Source organism: Neopelma chrysocephalum, unplaced genomic scaffold, assembly GCF_003984885.1.
Source record: "Neopelma chrysocephalum unplaced genomic scaffold, ASM398488v2 Primary Assembly neopelma1_188, whole genome shotgun sequence".
Lineage (NCBI taxonomy): Eukaryota > Metazoa > Chordata > Aves > Passeriformes > Pipridae > Neopelma > Neopelma chrysocephalum.
In genome coordinates, this window is record NW_020897850.1 from 2,150,347 (window position 1) to 2,170,445 (window position 20,099).

The 20,099-nt window shown below is 45.6% G+C and overlaps 2 protein-coding genes across 7 annotated transcripts in view; one reads left to right on the forward strand and one right to left on the reverse strand.

The window, feature by feature from the left end:
• KIAA0930 (KIAA0930 ortholog) overlaps positions 1 to 5,974 on the reverse strand; it is a 39,486-nt gene extending 33,512 nt beyond the window's left edge. For 3 of the 6 annotated variants that reach the window (XR_003537190.1, XR_003537188.1, XR_003537189.1), the window contains exon 1: positions 5,769 to 5,892. Coding sequence is in view for 3 of the 6 variants with exons in the window: in XM_027702519.1 (XP_027558320.1) it covers positions 5,769 to 5,892 (124 nt within the window). In the remaining 3 variants the exon portion in view is untranslated. Of the gene's footprint in view, positions 1 to 5,768 lie in introns of all 6 variants that reach the window. The other 3 variants (XM_027702519.1, XM_027702520.1, XM_027702518.1) reach the window with 1 other exon arrangement.
• UPK3A (uroplakin 3A) overlaps positions 5,905 to 20,099 on the forward strand; it is a 29,042-nt gene continuing 14,847 nt past the window's right edge. The window contains exons 1-2 of the mRNA XM_027702534.1: positions 5,905 to 6,148; positions 14,159 to 14,254. Coding sequence (XP_027558335.1) covers positions 5,905 to 6,148; positions 14,159 to 14,254 — 340 coding nt within the window. The remainder of the gene's footprint in view (positions 6,149 to 14,158; positions 14,255 to 20,099) is intronic.

Sequence of the window (20,099 nt, forward strand, 5' to 3'; positions counted from 1 at the left end):
AGTGCTGTTGCAGTGTGCCCAGGTGACCACAGCCCCTCCCCAGCAGCAGCACGATGCTGTGTCTGCTGTTCCCATATCCTGACTGCACTGTATTTCCTGCCCAGAGAAAGGTAATCAATACACTCTTTGGGATCACACACACCAAACAGGGCAACCTTGCCTCCCTGACATTCACCCAGCTTAGCAAACAGCCCAAAGGCAGCCTGTTTCACACACTTGTGAACACTGGCTGAAGAAAGCAGCCTCACCATTCAGTGGGCTGGGCTCCTGACACCACCAATTGATTTTGTACAAGACTTTCTCCTCCCACCTCATCGTTGGCTTCCTGGTAACACTTTCAGTGTCAGTGAGCTGCTACCCTGATCCTACTGAGCCAGTTTGCAAGGAGAAGCAGATGTAACAATCATTACCAACCACTGAACTGCAGGGGGTTATTTTTCCAGCAGTGCAGCTGGAACACAAGACACCACGTACTTCAACTCTTGAAAAGTTTGCATCCTCTGAGCTGCTTCTGTTCATCAGCACCTGAACACTGGTGGTGAGAGCGGGGACATGTTTCATCCTTCAGGAAATTCAGTTTCTCGTTTCTCAGAATGAATCCACAGACACGCTGTCCAATCTTTCAAAGATACGTTCTGAAACTTGGAGTTAAGCTGTATCCTAATCCCTAAAACAGACCTCCCATGAAAGTCCAACCCAGAACCCAAACTTCCAAACAGACTTACTGCCCTACTCAAGATTTAGTGTGCGCTGCTGGAACAACAAAACCAGCTAAGGCAGCACCTGGAACCACAGTATCATGGACATAGGAGATGGGTGTCTCCAAGCACCCGGACTGCTCCCACTGTCAGGCTCACAGATTCACAATTTCAGCCAGAGAGACTCGTTTTCAAAAAACTGGGTATCCAGCACTTCTGCTGGCATGTAAATAATCTTGCCTCCTTCAGCATCTCCAGTCTGACTCTCACAATTTGAACCTGTACACTCCTGAGCAGGACCCAAAAAACCCCATAAAGCTTCATCTCTGTTAAAAAAAAAAGAACAAACTAATAACCCAACAGCTCAAAAAATAGGTAAAAGCTGTAATAAAGAGTCCATTATGCTACTGACTGTTGTTAATGTCTGTCATGCTCCTGACAGAAGCTCAACCTTCACAGCCAGGTGACAAATCCCCTGGAAACAGGGTTCCATCAGTGGTGAGTGATGGAAAGCCTGACAGGCCATTAGTGACATCAGCATGAACAAGGCTCTAAGGAACAACCAAATCAGAATTTTAAATGAACCTCCATAAAAAAAGGTGTTTACCCTGGAGGGCTGCAGACCTAGAGCTGACCCCAGACTGCCATCCCCACGATCTGATCCTACCTGGACTCTCTGAAACATCCTGTGCTCGACCGTAGGAGTGACAGGATGGGATCCCAGGGCACAAAGCCCCCGTGCCTTGCTGGGATAGAAAGCAAGACAGATCCCTCACCCCACTGCTCCTGCACACGGGGCAGGTGGACAAGCACAGACACATTCCCACCCCATGGCCAAACCCACGGGGTCCCAGAATCTGCTCCTCCTGTGGTTTCTCCTGCACCACCCCATCCAAGCACTCAGCTGCACATCAAATGTCTACGTGCATCCTTGATCTCACAAATCTCTCCCAGACAGTTTTCTATGCCAGGCAAAAAAAAAAAAAAAAAAAAAAATCATCTTTCTCCCACACAAATCTGAGGTTCAACACCCAGGGTGAGCTGGGTAAATCACTTTGACTTCAAAGTACCTACTTTAAATCTGATTTAAATAATCTGTTCTGATCTTGCTTTGCATTTGTACTTTCCAGAACTTTTCCTGAAAAGAAATATAGAGTCTTCCTGGCTGGAACACTGTGATTTTTTTTAGCCTATTAGGAAGATACTCTATAAACACTTTTTTATTTTACTGTTTATAAGTTACTTAGATTGGTATCTTTTTTTCCCTCTTTAGCATTTGACTATTCGGGTTTTTTGGTGAACATTTCATATTCATTAGTTGCAAAACACTTTATAAATAGGGCAAAAAACCTGGTACAAATATTAAGGTACAAGTAAAAATTGTACTTTTAACTGAAATGTAATTTATAACAATTTGATTAACCCATTCCAGGGGACATTATCCGTAGCTGGTGAATTTGGTTGTATATGTCCCTCAAGTTTTTGTTAGGAAGATGTGATTTTCATACCTTCTTGTTATCCATACATCAAAAGAAAACAAAGCTTCCCAGCTTTTGTGGCTTCTAACCTTTGACTGCACAACTCCCTGAACTGACTCCAGGACGATCCATGAATGAAGAATATTTTGTGTCTGCAAGAAAATGACTCCTGTCAAACCAGTTCTGTGCTGCAGCGAATTCTCTGCAGGCATCTCCACCTACTCTGTGGCTACACTTTCTTCAAAGTTACAGAAGCAAATAGATCCTTCTTTAATATTATGATTTAATTAAGAGTTACCATGCTACAATACAAGTTAAGGCCCGAATGTTGTACTTTCAAACCCAAATTATTAATTCTTCTTTTTAATTCTTCATTTTAACCTCTTTTGCTTTCCAAAAACTTCTTCCACCGTTCATCCTTCTACCCACATTTTCCCATGTTGTGTTTCCACCATGTTTTCACCACACTCAGAGGCACGAGCACTTACTGTGTGCCACCTCACCCTCCCTTCTCTCAGGAAGGCTGGAGAATTCCTTCCAGGAGTTATTCATCAAGGTAGTGTGGCCCATGAATCATCCCACACATGACAAGCCCCGAGGTCTGTGCGCTGCTGCACAAACAAGTCCAGGCATCCGAGGATGAACATTCCCCCTGCTGCTGCCCCCATGCCAAGCACGCCCTCCTCCACCCTCCTGTCCTCAGGAATCGCTCCAGTCCCAGAAAACCAAACAGAGGGAACACTCCATGACTGATGAGAGCATTGGGCCTCTCCACGGGCACCCGGGACAGGTTCCCACTACACACCTCAGTGCCTGGCAGCACCAGTTTTCAGCTGCTTTAAGGGCAGCCAGATCCTGCTTTTCAGGATCCCTATTATTTCTTCATCCTTTGCCTGGCTACACATCTCCATTACTGAGCAGCCACAGCTCAAGCAATTGTTCAGATCCACCTATTCCATCTCCTTACTCATTTTCAGCTCCGGTATGAACACAGTCACACCTCCCCCCAGACACACTCCGCTGCACTAAAAGCAGGGCAATTTGTCACTGGAGGACAGAGGGACACAGGAAAATGAAGCATCTGACAACATTACACAGCAGTCTCAGGAACAGCCAAAAATAAAATCCTCCCAGTTCAGGGCTTTGGCCAAAAGGCAACTCCAGAGCTCTACACACAGCCTGGCCGAGGAGACACAGCCCCTCCCCGAGGGGAAATGTTTTGCCAGAGAAATGTTGTAACCAACGGCATTTCACAGGGAGCACTCAGTGCCCAACACCAGGGCAGTGCTCTGGTGACACCAACACCCAGCAGATGCTGAGACATCACCCCTCCCACCCTCCTGAGGAGTCACACGAGTCGGGATTTTGAAGCACAGTGTCAGACTGGCTGCATTTTCTACATTATACAAACAGGACATTACAGAAGATCCCACGCAGGGGGATTTACATTTCTGGACAAGGGCTGTCCAAATGCTTATGTGCTTTTCCTGAAACAAAGCAATTCCTCTCACCCAAACCCAGTGTCAGCAAAAACAGCAATTTCCTTCTTCACTGGCACTTAAGGGAAATACACAGAAGGAGAGTGAGTCTCATTTTATCCTTGAGGGGTTAACAGCACTCAGGGAAAAGCCACCATGGGAGTCTTTGACAGCTGATTTGAAGGCAACTCAAACTCACAACAGGTTTCACCAGCAACAGCATTCCCTAGTGCAGAGCAGACATGCATTAATTTAAGCCACAGAATTACACCTGATAACCTTCTGTTCATGTACAGCTCCTGCTGAGCACCACTCCAAAAGCTCAGTGTTTTCCCTCAGAGAGGTATTTAAACTCTTTACTAGCCCAGTAATAAATCACAGTGCAGGGGAAAGAGCTCTCCTTGCCTGGGAGTGGCAGTACTGGAGACCAGGGAACACGCAGCACACCAGAGAATGCACATTCCCCCACGGGGACAGACACACAGGGACAGACACACAGCCAGGACCAGCCCCTCAGTGCCACGACCTAGGCAGTCCTCCTGAGGCTTTCAAGACTTCACCTGGCAGAAGAGAGGTGACATCACTGTCCTATTATTCCTTGTGTGATCATCCCAAAGTTACACAGCAGGACTCCCCACCGTGGGCTGTCATGGATGTGTGTTGAGACATAAGCAGAGAGGGAGTGTTTGTATGGTCTTACCAGCCACCACAGCTTTTGCCTTTTCCAATTTCAACAAAAGAAAGTGATGGTGGTTTTCCTGCTCCCGGGAATCTTTGCTTCCATCCAGACGTGGTATGGCCAAACAAGCCCCAACAACAGCTTTCCAACCAATGCAGTCTCACAGGTATTTAGACTTTGTGGGCTTTTTCCCCTGTTTTGTTTATAGTTTCTTTACCACAACACTTTATTTCTCCCTGTAATGTTTTGACTCCACACTAAAGCGGATCCAATTCCATTAGAAAAAAGCATAAAGAATCAAGAATCATCTCTCTTTGTCCACACAAGCTTTGGCTCTGTGGCAAAGCAAAAGGAAAGAACAGAGAGCCCATTCCTCCCCAGGGAGACCACAGCAAGCACTGGCAGATAACAGTGCATAGAGGTCAGGCAGAGAACCAGAGATTCCCCATGCCAATCCACATCCCACAGCCAGTAAAACCTCAATAAAAACTTATTCTGAGCTTTTAACAAAGACTCAGAAACGGAGGAGACTTTTAGGGCCTTATAAATGGGCTGAGGAGGGAGAAGCCATTAATAAAGGCCCCATGGAAGAAACAAGAGAAGTGCTGCACATCAGTGTTCAGTATTTCAAGCCCTGCCCATGCAAGGACTTCTGGGCATCCACCCCTTTAGAGCACAGGTCCAGTTCTAGATATACAATAGTGTTGAATAAGGTAGACAGAAGTTCTGGATGGGAGGGATGATTTCTATGATCTCTATTGCTGCACATAAAAATGAATAATTTCTATCCATTACCCTGGCCAAAAGGGTTTCCTGATGCAAAGCGTTTTGGTTAAGGAGTTGGTGTACCAAAAGTGGACTGAATTTCAACCTCAAACTTCTATTTTACGGAGCGCAAGCTTTGCCAGGAGCCAAATAAAGCCACGCCACGTGACATGTACATCGAGAAACGTACATGGACCAGATGTAAATAAACAAGGCGGTAAATAAAACCTCCGCGGTTTACAAAACGAACTGACCAGCAAGAGCCACAACATTCTGTGCTTACTAGACCACGGCGAGCGGCGTGAAGTCATTTACTCAGAGAAGGGAGGCGTCAGGCTCAGAATAATCTCCAGAGAGCGCCTGAGCGCCGTGCAAGGGGGAGCACCGGCGAGAGGCACCGAGAATCGGTTCTGCCTGCATCCCAAAACGCGCGATGCGCAGCTCGCACCCAAACCCCACGGCACGGGCTGATGCGCGCCGTGCCTCCTGACCGTATTCCTCCAAGGGCGTTTCAGACAATGGAGCCGGGAGGGAGCCCGGGAGGCTCCCGGGGGGGCTCGGGGAGGGCAGGCGGGTCCCCCGCCCGCGCCCCGGCACACAACAGGTCCCGCCGCCGGCATCCCCCGCGCCGCTGCCCCGGGGATGCCGCGCCCGGCCCCGCCCGACTCACCGAGGCCGCTGATGTCGTGGCGGAGCCCGGCGCGGCTCCGCTCCTCCGCTATCGCCCGCAGCATGTGCCGCAGGGAGCGGTCGGGCTCGCCGTCCGCCTCCCCGTCCCTCCGGGCGCAGGCCATGCCGATGAGCTCATGGCAGGCCGCCCGCGGAGGCGGCTCCCGGCTGCCCGGCACGGCCCCGGCCCCGGCCGGCAGCGCGCCCGGACCCGCCGCCAGCGCCGCTCCCCGAGGGAATTCCCCCGGGAGCCGCCGCCGGAGCACCGGGACCAGGCGATCGCTCCGCCGGCGCTGCCCCGCTGCTCCCCCGCTTCCTGCAACAGCGGCCGCGGGGAGGGAACGGCGCGCCGGGAATCGCCCGGGCACGCCCAGGAGGCGGGTCTGCACCCGCCGTCATCCCGGGACAGCCCATCCCGCATCCCTGACATCACCCGTCATCCCGGGACAGCCCATCCCACGTCCCTGACATCACCCGTCATCCCGGGATAACACATCCTGCATCCCTGACATCACCCGTCATCCCGGGACAGCCCATCCTGCATCCCTGACATCACCCGTCATCCCGGGATAACACATCCTGCATCCTTGACATCACCCCTCATCCCGGGACAGCCCACCCAGCATCCCCGACATCACCCGTCATCCCGGGATAACACACCCTGCATCCCTGACATCAACCATCCAGGGCAACCCATCCAGCTCAGAAATGAGGGATTTTCCAAGCTACAGTTGGACAGCAATACAACCACCTGCTCAGTTCTTCTGCAGACAATTGGCTCAACACTTCTTGTTTATAACATTGCCTTGTGCTCTCCTGTAATAAACACTGTAAGGCGAGGCAGCCTCTTCTCTCTGAAGCCCCCTTTGAAACTTAGCAGGCCTTGCAGGTGGTGGGAAGGAGCAAAGGGGACAGAGGACTTGAGACTTGTCATCCTTTGAGAGCTGGGCTTTTTGCTATGGCTTAATAAGAAGGAAAAGTTTTCAGACACTGCATGGCCATTGTCCAAAATAGCATATATTTACCCCATATTTCCAATTTCAGTTTCATGTCAACTTCTGATGCTGATAAACCAACAATCTCTCACCCATAAACTAATAATCAGGCACTCATTTCCCATAACGTGGGTACAGACAAGAGTATTTTCTGTGGAAGGTCCCTATGCTGACTTTGACACAGGAGACAGATTTGAAGTCAACACAGCATTTTGCTAGTAAAATACCTAGTATTTTCCACAAAGCAATGGAAAATGGGGACATACAATCTCAGGACTGAAGAACCCCTTCCATTGTTAAAACTGATAGTTCTCTTTTTCAGAGAAAATGAAGCTTTGCAGTCACTTGGTGGCCCTATAAATGCATTCTTGAGAGTTATTTATGCCATGGGGTAATGAAAAGTTATTCCTGCCCTTACTCAGCCCCCAGCCCTGCCTTCAGCTTTCTCTGGCTTCTACCAAAACACAAAGAAAAGCTCCCCAGCTGTTTTCTTTCCTGCAGGCTCCCCAGCCAAACAGACTGCCTAGCAGATCCCAGCTCTTGATCAGAAAATAGGGAGATAAAGTTTGCCTTCTTAAAGGGGCTGTTGATTAAGTACTCTCAGGATCAGTTAGAAACCTAGAATGCTAATTGATTTTGGTTTTTTAAAGATCCCATGGCACATTTTAGAGCAACAAACCACTCCGTCCAGCCAAGCTCTTGCTGGGGAGGGGGCTTTGTATTTGATCTTTACATATTGCTTCTAAAGCTTTTCTTCATGGGTGCTTAGAACCATCCTGTCACTGTAACCAGCTGGCTTAATGCTGTGAGGTGTGTCTTTTGCACTAGGCAGTAGCAGCCAGCTTTGCTACACAAAAGCCAAGCAAGTTATTTATACAAAGGCTGTATTTTCCTTCCTGTATTTATTTTAGTAGCAGCTAATAGTGAAAGCCTGCAGTGCCTGCAAATAGGACCACATGGGGTGTGAATATCTGACAGTGAAAATGAGTTTTCAGGTTAGCAGACATGGGTTCATTGAATGTGTTCCCGTGTCTGTCTGATGGATGAGTCCTGTGCTACACCTGCCTGACCCTGCCAAAGCTGGGTGGCTACTGAGGGCTTGTCAGAGACCAGTGTAACTTCTGTGCCCTGAGCTCTGTGTGTGCCCAAACTTCTGCAGGAACACACTTTGTAAGCCTGAAGCTTTGCAAGTTCTATCCAACCCATTGCAAGCATGCAAAGTAGCTTCTTCTATTTCATGTCTTTCCTTACTGATAATAAGAAATTAAGATTAATAACAGCTATATGTGGCAAATGAATGTTATATCTAGCTTAAAGACACAGGGCATGAAATGAAGTTTTGTGCTGAAGAGATTAAGCAAATTAAAGATTCTAATCCTATTTTAGTCTTAAATTGGGGTATTGCCGTCTTCAGCAGCCTGCTGTGTTCTGCTGAAGGCATATCTGTGAGTCAGTGGGCCATCCAGGCAGTTTATATGCAAAAACTAATTCTGCAATCTTTCCTTAATTGCCTCCCTAACTGCAGCAAGGCTTTCTGACTTAGGACATGGCACTTTTGCCCCCCCCCCCCCTTTATAAACTGTGTTAAATCGGCCAGCTTGAAAGATAATTCAAAATAACTTCTGGAACTTCCTAGTGTTCAGCACAGGCCTAATTTTGCTCCCAAGATTAAACATACAATTAAAATTACTGAAAATTATCTACAGTATGTTACAAGATATTTTTTTTTCAGCTAAAACGATCCTTTGCAGTTACACCTCTGAATGCACAGCAGAATTCTTCAGGTCATGCAGTTCTGAAGTCAGAGGTGTTCTACCTGTTTAGCTTCCTTTTGCCCTTCTCCCTTTCCTTGCACCCCTCTGGTCACTGCTGTCCCTGCCTCCACCAGTTAACTGCCATGGGGGATGCTCAAAGCAGCAAATTAAATCCCAAAAGACAGATATAACAGAAACTGCTTCTTCAGAGAAGCGATCAAACCATGCACAGTTTGTCAAGAAGGCAGTGATTAAGTCCTTAATTCTTTTGGGAAAAGGTACGTGATAACTTTCTAAAAATAAACTGACTTTTCAGCAGTAATTTCTAAATAATTACGTGAGAATTTGGAAATGTGTTTTTTAATTCCTGAATTAGTGTGTACCTTCTGGGCCAAAATCCAATTTGAATATGAGTAACAACTGTATGAATGCAATGATGGAATCTTTAGTTTTTTTAGAAATATCTAACCAAAAGGGTGTTTGAAAAGCTCACAATTTGGGTAATAGCGTAATTTTATTTAACTGGTTTTAATGCTATGTTAATTATATTCTATTGTATGGTTATGTTAGTATTTCAGTATTAATTTTAATGAACATCAGTTAATATTCTTAATAAAAGGCAAAATCAGAAAGAATCTGTGAGCAGAGAGCAAAAGAAATTTTACTTTCCAGAAGATCTGAAGGCTCAAGGTACTACTAATGTTTAGATGAAAGTACATGAAACGCTGCCTTTCTCTCTGGAGTCAAAACACAGTTATCTCATTTGGTCAGAGCTGGGGGGAAAGGAGCCCTGTGAAACAGGAATGTTATTTTGAGGATGGTTCTGCAGCAGTTCCAGCGTGTTGGTGCTGGTTTGGAGAATGAGTCACAACGACATTTTTCTGCACAGCAAATCAAGGTGAGGTAACCAGCCTTTCTGCACACTGAGCTGTTGAACCCACTCAGTTTTCTCCATGAGATCTTCCTTTCCCACCAGTGGTGAACTGAGAAATGCAATTAGCTGGGCTAGTTTAAGCTGTGAAAATGGTCTCATCTGTTTAGGGGCTTGTAAAGCATTCATTAGGACCCAGAGGGATTATTACTCCTTTCAATAAATGATCTCATAAATCGTGGGACCTGCCCTTCTTGCAAAAAAAGTGATAGAAATTATACCTGTGTGTATTAAACAGGTACCCATCTAGTGAGTTCACAACAATTCACAGTCACTTCAAACAGTCCTAACTTTTGGGCATCCAGCTGAATTACAAACAATTAACTCCTGAGTTTCAGACTTAGGTGTGAAAGACAAGTGGTTTTATCCTGGCCTCAGTGGCACAAGCTGCCTGTCAGTTTGCCTGGCTTATTCTGAGGCACAAAGATAACTTTTAGTGTAGGTTGCTCTTATAGAACTTCATGTTTTTTTCCCAGCAGAAGAGTTAAGTCAGTCTTTATGAAGACCACCTGTGCAGGAATCTGGAGAGTAGTAGGAGTGTTCCAGCACAGACCCTAATTAATTACACAGGTGTAATTAGTGACAACAAAGGGCAACAGCTTTATGACAGAGCTGGAACAGTGGGCTGGGAGGAGAAAGTATAAGGACTCTTGCATCTTAGTCCCTGATACACTGCATGTCTGCACAAATCACAATACAAGAGTGTTCACTGACACCCATCTTTTTGGAGCTCTGGATTCCCCATCCATGTGAATGTGGTGTCACTCATGGAATACTTCCTTGACTGGAAGTATTGGCTGGCCCTTGGAATTTCTAAGCAGAAGCAGGACATTGAGAGAAAGAAAACACTTTCAAAAAATAATTCCAAGTTTAGCAGAAGCAAGCAGTCAATGTTAAGTGAACTAGGTTTGCATGACCTGTCCTCACCTGTCAGCTCTTCCCAGCCTATTGATATGAGCAGGTCTAAGCTAATCCCAGGATTTCCTATCAGCCTGGTATTTGCAGCTGGGGCAATACTAAGCTCAGGTTCCCTGAAACAGCTTATCTTCAAGTGTATGCTGCACATGCACCCAAACTTCTTGGGGGAGTTGGAGTGGAACCAGTGCTTTCAGGATATATCAAAATGTCTGGTTTTCCATATTTTCACATTCCATTAAATGTCCAGATTGTTAAAAAATGCTATCCTAAATCATGAAACTTGTAGTACTGCAATTGATGGATGGCTTATCTTTGTTATCTTCCTTTGTCTACTGATGTTCCAGAGGAACCTGTAAGACAGTGTGATTAAATATCAGGTTAACAACTTCGGTTTAATTTCTTTCCCTTTTCTGTGTAACTCCCTAGGTCTAGAATATGTAATGACTTGTCCAAGGGTTCACCACTTCAAACTGTAGTGACATGAGTTTAGTTTTCCCTGTTCCTATAAGCATGTTGGTAGTTCACACAAACCAGAAGTTGTTTGAAATACAGTGGAGCTTTCCATGGCTGGATGTGATGGTTTTAGTTCTGAAGGGTGTACATGTGTTTTCCTATATTGTTTAGGCACTGTCTCCTGTTAAAGGCAATTTATATGTGTGTAAATCTTAACTGGGCTTGTAGCCTCCTTTAATAGAGCCTAAAGAATCCCCTAAATGGTGCTTCAGAGGGATTGTGTGTGTTAGAAGTCAAAGCTTCTTTACTGCTTGTAGACAAGCTTACTCTGTAAGGCATTTGGGTCCTGGCAGGAGGAAAGAGTGAGAGATTTGAAGGTGTGAGGTGTCCAGTGCTCTTCCCTTCAGTGGCAGGTTGTTCCCTGGCCAGCTGCACACTGCCATGCTTTCCCAGGGAATGCTGGTCACACCGGTGCAGGCAGAGCCAGAGGAGATGGTTCACAGCAGCAGCAGAGTCTCAGGCCATCCATGATTTCTGGGTGCCCCTCATGTTCTTCCTTGGCCAAATATTTTAGACTATAAAAAGTGCTCCCCAGATCAGGTTAAAAGGTAGAGACATCTGTCAGATTTAGGGAGCTTATGTGTGCTTATCTCAGGTAGAGGGCTGTGGGATTGCCTTTCCTGATGCAGTGCAATGGAAAAAGAGGCACTCGGGGAGCTTCAGGAGGCGGGATGCCTCTTTCCAGTGAGGAAAGGCTTCCCTTAGCAAATTAAACATAAATAAGCTGAAGAACATCAATTTGAATTTCACAGATCTAATTGCTCATAGAACATTGAGGATTACTTGATGCCACGAATTTAGGCAGAAACTTTTCACTCTTGAAATGTGGATTTGATTGCTAAGGCCAAAAAAACCCGCTATGTTGCAAACATCTCTTCCTCCTCCACAGCTGTCCCTGCCAATGCACCCAAAGTGTGGCTGTCAGGAAAATCCTTTCTCCAGGCAGTGTTGCACATCAGGAGTGCCAAGTCATGCTGCAATGGCAGCTCTGAGCTGAAGGCTTTCCTGTGCATGCCAACTCTTACACCTCGTCCCAGCTGCTTACGGGGACTGCTGAAGTTTGTGAGCATCAGATGCCAAATTCACGGAATGATTTCCTGCCTCTCACTAGTTCTTTGTGGAAGCATTAAGGGAGCAAAGGGATTTCCTGTCAGGAAGAGCTGATGTCCCTAATGCAAGCATCAAGCCCCTGCAGAGCGCTGGTTTCACAGGCTGGATCCACGTGCCAGGCTCAATCAAGGAAATGGGAAGGCTTGGGAGGTAATTAGTGAGTGTTTCACTCTCTGTCCATGGATCCTGGCTGGGTGTTAGTTCTGACAAGTGCTTCCATTTGGGAGTGTCATGGACAGCTGGCAGAGTTCCTCTTGTGTGCACTCCGTGTGCAGGGCAAACACACCTGTAAGGCTCTGCAGGCAGAAAGGGACAACTCCACTTGTGAGGACCATATTTCTTCATTGGGCAGCATGAAAAGAATAAGGGTAATATTCTCAAATTCAACTAAAGGGAAAATTCAATGCATATATAGCTTTGGATGCTCCAGTATCCCACACAACATCCACAGGCACTAAATTATGCTGGGTCTAATTATTATGCACGTAGAAAGGAAGAGAGTGCCTGTCCTGAGGAGATTAAACACACCAGTTATTGCTTATGCATAAAGCTTTAGAAATTACATGTCAGAAGTCTTTCAGAAGTCACACGTGGCAGCAGTCAAGATAAAGAAACTGTCATAACAAAAGCATCCCAAAGTGCCAGGTCTTTAGCTCGGATGTCACCTGACATTTCATCCATAAAAATCTGCCTTCCATGTAGCTGGTTGTGAGCCTCAACCTTCCTGTCAGACCTGGGTGAATCCTGCAGCCCACGAGGAGAAGGAACCCTGCTCACAGCTCAGGCTGATAACTCTCAAAATGTTTTTTTACCACATCTTTATGAGCAAACCAAAGACATGAGACAGGTTTTGAAAGCAAGCAGACATAAGACTTTGTTTTGAAACTCATCCTGGTGTGGAGGAGCGTGGATCTGCTGCTCCATTGGTCCAGCACTGAGGGGGTGCCACGACACTGGGCTAATTGAAAGATTTGTTACTGACTTTATAAAAGGGTTTGTTTCTAAACTAAATACAATAATTTTTGGCTATAAAGAGATTTTGGTTTAATACAGCTCTTTGAAAAATATTGGGTCATTGCTTAGACACAAGAACCTTTCTGCACAAAAGCAAATATCCTGTGTGCAAAAATAGGAAGTAATTTATGTTCTGTTCCTCAGTGGGGTGGAACAGTAGATCTGTTTTTCCTCAGTTTCTATGCTGTGATATATTCATGTATTTCATTACCATTCTCAAATAAATCAGAGAGATGCTAATAGCTGCCATTGGGTGAATCTGATGTGGAGATTACAGCAAACCTAATAAAAATAAATGGATATACTGAGGCAATACCAGGGAAGAACGTTTCCTTCCCCATGGTGGACAGCTGTGTGTAGTGGAAGCTCTGCTGAAGACAACACTGGGTGGATTGTGGAAAATGTTAGGCTACTTTATAACAGAGTCTGTGTGAAACAGCCATGAAAGTCAGCAGAAAGCTTGGGAACTATGGATAAGAGCACATGAAAACATGGAGAGACACATTTGATGTTCTTCCTGATCAAAGAAATGGTTAACTGTTGGTTCCTTTCAGACTCTGAGACGAATTTTTATGAATAAACGAAATTCCTTCAAAAATACACATTTGTCATGACATCAGTGTTTGAGCCACGTGGGAATAAACCTGCAGCTCTGAATTCTGGCTGTTTGGGAGACACTCATTTCCTGTATGTTGAGAGACAGAGGGATGATGGTTTGTGATTTCTGAACAACTGAAAGAAACTACAACACAATTTATCTCTGTGCATGTTTTTTCGTTCAGGAAGGCTGACAGAAAATAGCAGCAAATAAAAACAGCTGCATTATTTATTCTGCACTGGTCAAGTAACTCCACAGGAACAGTCCTGGACCTGGTTTAGAATTCCATCTCCAAGAATTCCTTATGTCTACAGTGCAGAAATACCACAAGTACCTCCAAAGCTGGTTCAGATTCGATGGCACTGCAGGCAGCTCTGCCTGGGCAAGTTCAGCTGCACTTGACACTCGTGTGGAAGCTGCTCTGCCACGTGTGCCACCGGAAAATGCAGCTCGACCTGTGCAGCTGAGAACTGCCCGAGCTTGGGCAGCGTTTGCTTGGCTGAAGGGGACAAGGGCTCTGCACATTTTCTCCTATTAACTGTTGTAAACTTACAACAGACAACTTACAAATTAAACTTACAACAAACTTACAATATCAAAACTTTCAATACCACCGGGAACTGAGACCAGGACTTGGCCAAACCTATTCTCTGTGTAAGTGCACTTCACAAGGATAATTCCCATCTTTTCCTGTTCTGTGACAGCCAGAGGAAACCGAAGTTAAGGAGTTCTCCTGGCGCTGAGGCTGGAGTGGGAACGCAGCTCTTCCCCTGCCATCCGTACCCAGCTGCCAGGCGTGGCCGCCTGCCAGGGGTGGCTCGGAGCTTGTCTCACATCTCCGCAGGGTATTCCGAGCGGGAAGTGCCTTTCCCTGCTCTGATATCCCCATGGTGAGCAGCCAGGGCAGTGCAAAGTGCCCGAGGACACCCCCATGTGCTCCAAGCACGGATTTCCAGGGATCACAGCACACTTCAGCCACCTCTGGCCCGATGCAATAAAGGCACAAAAGCAGCCGTGCTGGCCTCTGGGGCTGTGGGTGCACAGGTTTTTTAATTCCTGTCTGTGCAGCAAAATGGACCTTCATAAAAAAGCCAGAGTTTTTCATTTTAGAGGTATTTAGTGGTGAGATGCCTCACGTATTCACGCACCTTCTTTTTATTGACACTGGTTTGAAGCTTAGGAAAGTATCAGTATCTTAGCTGGACAGCAAAAAAAGGTCGATTATTTAATGCAGTGCCACAATGTCTTTGAAATGACTGCTTTAAAGTGATGATGTAACTTCTGGAATGACTGGTTTTTGAAAAAGACACTTAAAAAAATCCAAAAACCGTTTAAACAAACATTCACAAGTGTACACTCTTTCCTAGCTGTTGCTCAATTGATTTAGGACTGGGTAGGGAACCGATTTTCTGGAATATCTCTGGTTTAGATGTTGCAGAAACTAGGTATTCATCTAGTAAATATGACCTCCTGGAGAAGAGCTCAGCCTAAATTAAGTCTGGGTTTTTTGCACCTGGACAAATGACACAAAATACAACAGAGGTGAAAAATATATAGTTCCTGCTCTCTCACACGGGGTATTCCAGATGAGTGGAAATTTGTTCATGATTCTTTCTGTGCCTCAGCCTTCCAACAATCAAATGAATATTTATCACAGATTCTATGAAAATGTGATTATTTGTTTGGAAATAATCAGATAGTTATGGTGAAAACAGTAAGAATGTATGTGAGAATACTGATTATTCCATGGTAGAATGAGTTTGAATTCCTCAGAGTAAGACAGAGCTAGGCAATGATTATTGAAGATAAAACAAGGTATCAGTAAACATTCCATTTTCTGATTGTAATCCATCTTGTTTCTGTGAACACACTTAGGGCCCACGGAAAAATAAAAACATGAGATACAATTAAAGACTTTGTAATCTGAGCATTTCTGTATATTTTTGCAATTAAAACACTCTCCTGCTATAAACTTAGAGAATGCAATTAAAATAAACCAATCAAAGGCAAAATTATCACACACATACCTTGCTTTGTACAAAAGTACATAAAATGAGGGCCTCCCCTTTATAAAATAATAGACCCCCAAAAAAGAGCAAAGCAGCAAAACCTTCATGAAATGGATAATGGCTTTCCTTGGAGTAAGGTTTGAAGGCTGGGATGTGTTGGCTATGTACCAGTGGAGCTGTGCCAGACTAAAGTGCTAAGGGCCCAGCCCTGTGTTGGTAAATACCATAAATCTTTAATAGAAGTGTCTTGGATGGTTATATTGGACAGTTATGCACTGTCTGCTTTTCATGGCACGTACTTGGGGTTTGGCTGTTAATGAAGGTGGGGTGAAATTTCACAGCTGAATTTCTGAGAGCCTTATCAAAGTGAAAGCCTAAAGGACAGCTACAGGACAACACAGTGTTTCTGAAATGAAGTTCACACTCTGTTGTAACCACCTTTTCCATTTTGGGGTTCTCTGCTCTGTGCCACTCCTATAAGGACCCAGCACACTGTAATACCACCCTTCAGAGGTCTGCCTGCACCACAGGAAAGCTCAGCAAATGCACCCATAAATCAAGGTGACACTGACTGTGGAGTGCACGTGCACACACACAGGCTTTGAAAAACAGGGGAGGTCCTTTCTCCCAGCCAGTTCCCTGCTTTACACATCCCCAAATAGATCATGCAGGACTTGGCTTTGGAAGCGCTTTCCAATTAGCAGAGTGGTTGGTATAATCCTGCTTTCCCCCAGGCTGCTGCATTCCCTGTGGGAAGCCCTGCCCTCGGTGCTGGTGTGGAGCCAGCCCTGCTGCAGGAGGGCCAGGACAGCCAGGATTCCCGGGGCTTGTCCCACTGGATACTCACTCACAGGGCACAGCTGAATGGACACAGGCATGGGGCCTCTAAGCAGTTTGGGATTGCCTGAAATGAATATCCTGGGCTGCATGGATTCCCTCTGGTCTGCACAGGGATCCAGCAGCCCAGTTGTACCCTTGTGCTCTGGTTTTTTTGTTGCCACTGTCCTGGTTTGATGACGACCAAGAGAAACACTTCCCTACAGTTGTCACCCCAAATGTCTGCCTTATTTCCTCCATGGCTCAGGGGTCCTGTGGCTGGGAGATGGGACCCAGAGCCGAGGCACTGAACGCCACAGCAGTGCTTCACCTCCTTGCCCCTTTACTCCACAAGCGCTTTCAGACCTTCAGCACTTCTCACTTCCCACCCTGTGCAGCCCCACTCACACCAAGAGCTCAAATCCTGGTTGCACCCTGTCCTCTGGACAGGCACAAGGAGCACCAGGCTCAGGGAACCAGGCAGTGACTGCTGACCTGACCCAGGCACCCCCGAAGGAACGTGCTCAAATAACTTCACCTTCTGTGAGCTCTCTCCTCTGCCAGGCAAAGCCACGGGGTGTGAAACCAGCCAGAGACAAACCTGCCAACATGGCCAGCTCCTGCATGAAACTACCAAAGCTCTCCTAAAATTAGGAAGCACAAGAAGGGCTGATTGTAGCGTGACTTACGTGAGCAATGAGGGTACAGAACAGTCAGAACAAAGTGATGTCACTCAGCTTGCACAATGTGTGGTTACAGGCAGGCCTTGCTCTGATTTATGGAGGCACCTGCTGGACTCTAATTTTAGAATAAATAAGTTCTTGGGGTGTTTATGGGGGGCAAGCATGCCTGCAAACATGCCCCGTAATGTTGTCATCCCTCCTGCAGGAATCCCAGTTCTGGCCTCTGCCAGTCTCAGGCTGGATGTCTGTGTGTGTGTGTTTGTGTGTGTTTTTGCATGTGGAACAATATTCACTCCTTTTCTTATGTGCCTGTCTGAAAATGCAAAGTATTAGGGCAGGATACTTTTCTATGTGGGCTTTGTTGCTTTATCTCTGTGACTAGTAATTGCTCTATCACTACATCAGGCTTTTCCTCTCCGAGATGAGATTCAAAGTGTTCTAATGATTTCTCAGTCATACCTGGTGAAAAAAGAAGGACCTAGTTTTCACTTTCATGACTGTAAAGATGGAATTAAATAACTGGAGAAATAATAACATAAAACCAGTCAAACCTCCCAGTTCTCTCCAAGAAATAAAAGCAGTGTCCAAGAGTCATATTTCAAGATAAGATCTGGCTGGGTGTGTGCTCCCTTTTTATTTGGAAAGAAATTCCCAGATAGTGCTGCTTTTATGCAGCTCAAGGAACGTGCTCAGCCTGCTGCTGTGCAGCTTTTGGATGATTTCAGTTTCTATAAAAAGAAGGTGATCTCATCCTCAGTACTTAAAGATGTATCGCCCTCTCCTTTCCCCTTGGCCCAGCGCAAGGGGGAATCTGAATTTATGAAGCCTGAAGCGACTATGAAAGGATTGACCTGAATAACAAAGGTATTGGCTTTAACCCCTACTCCCCTTCCAACCTGTCCTGGCTCTGGGAGTAGCTGGGAATTGGGGTCCATGCAGGGGGTGTGTGGTGCAGCAAAGACTCTGCTCCGGAATCCCTGACCTGAGGCAGTACCTGGGGCAGGCAGCGTGTGCCTGCTCAGCTCTAGGATAAAGGAGGGGGATAGACCACCCTGTGCCTTCCCTGGATAGACTGTGAGAGCACTGGCAGCCCCCCAGAAGAGAGAGATTCTATAGTACAGGTATTTATCCCCGTTTTTACAAACAGGAAAGTACAGTTTGAACCCCGAAGTTCCATTTTGGCCTGGCCATTATGATTTGATTTTCAAAAGATCTATGGCACCTATTTGAGTCTGAGAAATGCTTAAGGTGCTTAGGCTTCCAAGGGCCAAGCTATTAATTCAGGGGCCAGATACTAAAAGGTTTTTGGGCTCCAGAAGCATCTTGTTGCTAAATGTAATATGAAGATTTAAGAACCTGACACAGAACATTTGGCCTGAGGTTCTTCTCTTTGGCCCACATGCACACAGCAAGGCTGGTTGATGACAAGCTGTTCCACCTGTCACTGCTTGCATTGTCACACCACAAGGGTGCTTTTTTTACAGGGTCATTTAGTAAACCTAGTCTAATTCCAAAAAGAATTTTTTAAAAAATGTAGAAGGGGCACATGCTGTGCTGAGAAACAAATGTGTGCAGAATACCCCTTGTACCCAACGTGCAGCCCTTTGTGTATTCTAGAAGGGTTTCCTCATATTCTAGAAGGGTTTCTCATGAAGCCAAAGCCTAAGAGGAGGTGGACTGGAATGCAGAGATGGCCAACAGTGCTGTACTCACTGCATTTCATAGCTAAATATTCAGCTCTTCCTGTCTTGTCCCTGCTTTGTTCCTGCCTACCACTGACAGCACACACCTCCAGCTGCAATCCAGCCCTGGTTTACATTTCCACCCCTTCCATTGCACTGCTTCTCAAGTAAGTCCTGAACTTCATCCAGTACCTTTAAAATAGGCTAAAACAGATGGTGAGTTGTCCTGAACACAACAGATGTACTAATAAGAAAAAAAGGTTCCACTGTCCCAAAGTGTCTTTGTTCCTTTTCACCTGGACAACATGAATAAAGTCTCGAATATCTCTTAAAGGAAGATGGGCACTGTGTCACCAGTGAGGGGTTTACTGGTACAGGATAGCTGCTATATTCCCAATATCTAATCTCAACCTGCTCTCTGTCAGTTTAAAACCATTCCCCCTTGTGTAATGTAACTAAACATTTCCTAAGGAAATTTACTCAGGAGTAAACTTTGAAGCAGCAAACTTTGTTCATGTTTGAAAACAACAGCAACAAAAAAAAAAGAAACAGAAATAAGCGGGAAAAACCCAAAGAATAGTCAAAAGCTTAATTTACAGTAAAGTGTCCAAATTAAAAATGTTATATTACTGAAACATCACTTGTTTAATGTTGTTTTGTCTAGAGGTGCTTTGATGCAGAAAAAATAGGTTCTTTTCTCCCTTTTTCACAGCTTTTTCTCCTTTATCACAAAGCAAGAATGATATTGATGGTGCTTGTGAGCCAGAATCCCTGTCTGAGACTGCTGGAATACACAGCCTAAGGATCACTGAACTAAAGCAAAGACACTAATACAAGAGTGGCAGCAGCTTTCTCTAATTGCAGAAACTCTAGAATACGTAATGTTACATTACCTGGAAAATGATTTTTTAAAATAATTGTGAGTCACACCATAAAAATATGAGTCTATAATAGGTCTGTTCAATTGCCAATTGAACAGTGAGCATGCAGTGGCATGAAATGCATCTGAATTTTAAAAGAGAAAGAACTGTTTAGGATCCATGACAAGTACAGTTTTAACTAGTCATGAGCTCTCATATTCACTGAAAATACAGCCACCCCACACTTCTTAGTTCTTAGCCACCTAGTGAGGGTGGCTGAGCACTGGCACAGGTTGCCCAGAGGAGTTTTGGAGCCTCCATCCTTGGAGATACCAACAGAATATCTGGGCATGGTCCTGGGTAACCAGCTCAGGGTGACCCAGCTGGAGCAGGGGATCAGCCTCAGCCATTCTGTGAGTTAATACTGAACAGAAAGTTTTCAAAAACAC